This window comes from Miscanthus floridulus, chromosome 19, assembly GCF_019320115.1.
Source record: "Miscanthus floridulus cultivar M001 chromosome 19, ASM1932011v1, whole genome shotgun sequence".
Classification (NCBI taxonomy): domain Eukaryota; kingdom Viridiplantae; phylum Streptophyta; class Magnoliopsida; order Poales; family Poaceae; genus Miscanthus; species Miscanthus floridulus.
Window position 1 is genome coordinate 106369745 of NC_089598.1, and position 5250 is coordinate 106374994.

A 5250-nucleotide genomic window follows, 5' to 3' on the forward strand; every position below is an offset into this window, starting at 1 on the left:
ACTTGATGTAGTGTGGCTACTTGGATGTTGTATGTGGTAACCGAAACATCTAAAAGTCCAGTGTATGTATGCTGGCAATTTTGGCTTGTAGGAAACGCTATGCGATGTTGCGAAGTATTAAGTTGTGTGTTGTTCGTGGATTGAATTATTGTGCCTCTGCTTTATTGGATGAAGTTATTCTCCAGTAAATTCAGTATGGCATAATTATACGTTCATCTACAATTGTCGTAGCACCGCCTAATATCATTCAATGTGAAACATATGCAGATGGTGGACACTCGTCGTATCGCTGTGGGAGCACTTGGGGCGAGTCCTAGTGGTGCTGGGAATGAGGATCGTGATCCACCACCACCACCTCCTCCCTCGTACACCGCAGAGCAGTTCTTTGCTCAGTTTCTTGGAAGCCAATGCAACATGGAGGCCATGCAGCAGAACATGGAAGCGGCGTTGTGCAATATCGCTGACAACACCCATCGTGGGATGAACCAAGGCGGCCATGAAGTGAACCAATATAGCACTTTCAAGGACTTCATGGATACCAAGCCGCCAATCTTTAAGGAAGCGGCAGAACTGTTAGAAGCGAATGAGTGGATCAACACCATGGAGAAGAAATTCTGTCTACTGAGGTTAACCGAAACACTGAAAACAGAGTATGTTGCCCATCAGTTGCAAGGACCGATAGGGATATGGTGGTCTCACCACCGAAATACTTATCCTACTAATGCTCAGATCACGTGGGCGCAGTTCACTACTGCCTTTTGTGGTAATTATATTCCACTTGGTCTGATGGCAATGAAGGTTGGAGAGTTCATGAAGCTAACTCAAGGCACCAAAACCATGACTGAATATCTGCATGCCTTCAACAATCTGTCTCGCTATGCTACTGAGTTTGTTGACACAGAGACCAAGAAGATTGCTAGTTTCAAGAGAGGTATTGGCCCAAAGATGCTGAAGTCTGTGGGTACATCTACCAGAATAGTGTTCAATGACTTCATCAGTGACTGTCTGACCCAAGAGAACAACAACAACCTCTATGCCGCATCCAAGAACCGCAAGAGAGCTTTTGAATCGAGGTCCTTCATAGACAAGAGCTCCTATGGCAAGTCATCCTCCGTACCATCTGCCTAGCACCTAGGGCAAGGTTCAAACCGCCTTAGAAAAGAAATCAGAATGCTCAGCCACAGCAGAGGAATCAAAAGCCTTTCAAGATGGCAATACCACAGGCCAAGATAGGACAGGGCAGTTCATCTGGAGCTGCTACTCCAGTGAAGGGACCGTGCTACAACTGTAATCAACCTAGGCACTTTGCAAAGTTCTGCCCATATCCCCAGAAGAAGCAGAACACCTACCAAGCTCGTGTGCACTATACCAGCATGAACGAGATTCCTGAAGGAGAGCCCGTGATAGCCGGTATGTTTTCTTTCAACCAATACCAGCAGTCGTTTTATTCGATTCTGGATCATCGCACTCATTTATAAGTCAAGCATTTGCAAAGAAGCATGATCAAGAAATAACTGAATTAGAATATGGGTATCGGATAAGTTCGGTCGAGGGCTAATCTACTGACTAATCAAATGATTCAGGGGGCAACCCTAGATATAGCAGACAGGAAGTTTAGAGTAAACTTAATAGTCATGCCCGGTTTAGCCTTGGATGTGATCATGGGGATGAATTGGATGAAAGATTGGGGAGTAGTTATTGATACCAGAAGTAGAACCGTTTCTCTCAAGGGTCCCCATGGCGAGGGTACTTTTCTTGTACAATTGCCTCGAAGATTAGACCTTGCAAGTACAACATACTCAATCCAAGCTACTTTGTTAGCGGATATCCCCGTAGTGTGTGAATTTCTTGATGTATTTCTGGAAGAGTTACTCGGACTTCCTCCGGATAGTGATGTTGAGTTTGCTATTGAGTTAATTCCGAGAACCGCACCAATCTTTAGGAAGCCATATCGGATGCCGCCTAATGAATTAGCTAAGTTGAAAGTCCAACTAAAGGGATTATTGGACAAGGGTCTCATCCACCCAAGTAAATCTAAGTGGGGATGTCTCGCACTATTCGTGAAGAAAAAGAAGGATCAGTCCTTACGGATGTGTGTGGACTATAGGCCACTGAATGCTGTGACAGTTAAAAACAAGTATCCTCTTCCTCGTATTGATATCTTGTTTGATCAGTTGTCAAGAGCCAAAGTATTTTCAAGATAGATTTGAGATCAGGGTACCACTAGATAAAGATTAAGCCACAAGATATACCTAAGACAATGTTTTCCATGAGATACGGGTTGTACGAGTATCTTGTCATGTCATTCGGCTTGATGAATGCTCCTGCATACTTTATGTATCTTATGAATTCGGTCTTTATGCCAGAGCTGGACAAGTTCATGATTGTGTTCATTGATGACATCTTGGTATATTCTAAAATGAAGAAGATCATGCAGAACACTTGAGAGTAGTGCTGACTAGACTCAGAGATCATAAGTTATATGCCAAGTTTAGTAAATGCGAGTTTTGGCTGAAGAAAGTTCCTTTTCTTGGCCATATTCTGTCCGAAGATGGGATTTCCGTAGATCCCTAGCAAAGTATAAGAGGTTATAGATTGGAAAGCTGCCGACTACAGTTCACGAAGTTCGAGTTTTCTTAGGTTTGGCTGGGTACTATCAGTCATTTCATACCAGACTTCTCTAAGATTGCCAAGCCTATGACAGTCTACTACAGAAGGATCACGAAGTTCGCCTGGACTGAGGAGTGTGAAGTAGCATTTTGTACCTTGCGGAAGTTGCTAACCACCGCTCCTGTTCTAGCACAACCGAATATAGAGAAACCTTTTGACGTGTTTTGCGACGCGTCTAAGTATGGCTTGGGTTGTGTTCTTATGCAAGATGGACGAGTCATTGCTTATGCCTCACGTCAGCTAAGAAATCATGAAGCCAATTACCCAACTCATGATCTAGAGTTAGCTACAGTCGTACATGCTTTAAAGATTTGGAGGAACTATCTGCTCGGAAATGTGTGCAATATATATACAGATCACAAGAGTCTCAAGTACATCTTTACTCAACCTGAACTAAATATGAGGCAAAGAAGATGGCTAGAGCTGATCAAATACTATAACTTGAATGTGCACTACCATCCGGGTAAAGCCAATGTAGTGGCTGATGCATTGAGTAGGAAATCACATTGCCAAGTTTTGCAACCCTTGTTTGAAGATGGGTTCAACCTGATGCATTCAGAAGTGCTACTCAACCTTCAGATTAGTTGCACTCTTAAAAGTAAGATCATAGAAGGCCAGAGAAAGGATAAATGCATCTTTCATATCAAGGAGAAAATGAAACAAGAGTTAGTTAAGCATTTTAGGTTAGATGAACAAGGGGTCTTATGGTTTGACAATCGTCTTGTCATACCTAAAGATCGAGAGCTCAAAAATCAACTCATGTATGAAGCTCATCTCTCTAAGTTATCTATCCTTCCTGGAAGTAACAAAATATATCATGACCTAAGACCTTGTTTTTGGTGGACACAGATGAAGAAAGAGATTGCAGCTTATGTTGCAAGATGTGATGCGTGTTGCAGGGTTAAGGCTATTCATACAAAACCCGTAGGTTTGCTGCAACCATTGTCAGTTTTGGATTGGAAGTGGGATGATATAAGTATGGATTTCATCACCGGTCTTCCCACCACAGAAAAAGGAAATGATTCAATCTGGGTAATTGTTGATTGTCTTACTAAGTCAGCTCACTTCCTACCTATCAAAACCACATATCGACCACCTCAATATGCCGACTGATACTTTGCAGAGATAGTTCGGTTACATGGTGTGCCAAAAACCATTGTGTCAAATAGAGGGCCTTAGTTCACCGCTCATTTCTGGGAACGATTACAGAAATGCTTAGGTACCAGTTTGGTCCATAGTATAGCTTATCACCCACAAATGTTAGGTCAAACTTAAAGACTCAATCAAGTTTTAGAGGACATGTTGAAAGCTTTTGTGATATCTTCAAAGGGTTCATGGTAATCATGGCTACCTTTAGCTGAGTTTTCCTATAACAACAGTTATCAAGAAAGTATAAAGATGGCTCCGTTCAAAGCTCTATATGGCCGAAAGTGTAGAACACCGTTAAATTGGATCGAACCTAGAGAAAGGAGGTATTACGGCATTAACTTTGTTAATGAAGCTAAAGAATGAGTCTGAACTATTCAACAACACATGAAAGCCGCACAGTCATGACAAAAGAGTTATGCTGATAAGAGAAGAAGGCCACTTGCTTTTGAAGTAGGTGACTATGTTTACCTAAAAGTTTCGCCAATGAAAGGTGTGCAAAGGTTTGGAGTGAAAAGAAAGCTTACACGAAGATACGTGGGACCATATCAAATCTTGGAAAGGAAATGAGAGGCAGCTTACAAATTGCAGTTACCAGCTCAAATGAGTACGATCTTTCCACTGTTTCTTGTGTCACAATTGAAGAAGTGCTTACGTGTCCCCAAAGAGAGAATTCAACCACAGGGCTCAAGATCGGATCGGACTTGGTATACGAAGAACAACCAGTTTGGATATTAGATAACAAAGATAGAGTGACTTGGAATCGAGTAGTGAGGACCTACAAGGTGTTGTGGAGTCATCACGATGAGAGAGATGCAACGTGGGAAACGGACGCTTACTTACGTGAAGTTTACAAAGATTTTCATAAACAATGGTTAGTAACTCAAAATCTTGGGACGATATGTGGGGGAAGGGCTATAACACCCCTGGTGTTAAGCATGCATTAACATATGCAAATCATGAGCATAAGTATCATTCAGCATCATCATTTCATGTGATACTTGTTTTGATTGATTTAAATCACCTATGCTTGTGATCTTGGTTAAAATAGTACAAGTGCTTGGTGTTTCACCACTAAAACAACTTAGAAATATTTAGGATGCAATCTTGGAACAAAGTTTATATTAATATTTTTGTCTAATTATGCTCCTAAATAATTCTTCCAAAATTAGGGTTTTGAATTAAAACTGACTTTAATTTTGTAATTCAAAATCTAGCAAGAATTTGACTTTGCTACTTTAAGCAAAGTTGTAGAGCATGAAAAATGGAGCAACTTTTGTTTTTGCACTTTTTCTTGAAAAGGTCTGGAAAATGCTCCAAAATGCATTTTTATGCGCTGCTATTTAAAAAAATGAATTCTATTTTGAAAACGGGTCGCGTCCTCCTTTCTGGCCCAGCAGCCGAAGCCTGGCCTGGGCCCATGCCCGTGCTCGC

The 5250-nt window shown here is 41.5% G+C and overlaps 1 protein-coding gene across 1 annotated transcript; it reads left to right on the plus strand.

Moving 5' to 3' along the window:
* Window positions 1–267: 267 nt before the first annotated feature.
* Window positions 268–1128, plus strand: LOC136526563 (uncharacterized). The gene has a single exon (XM_066519190.1). The coding sequence runs from the start codon at window positions 268–270 to the stop codon at window positions 1126–1128; it is 861 nt and encodes a 286-aa protein (XP_066375287.1).
* The last annotated feature ends 4122 nt before the right edge of the window (window positions 1129–5250 follow it).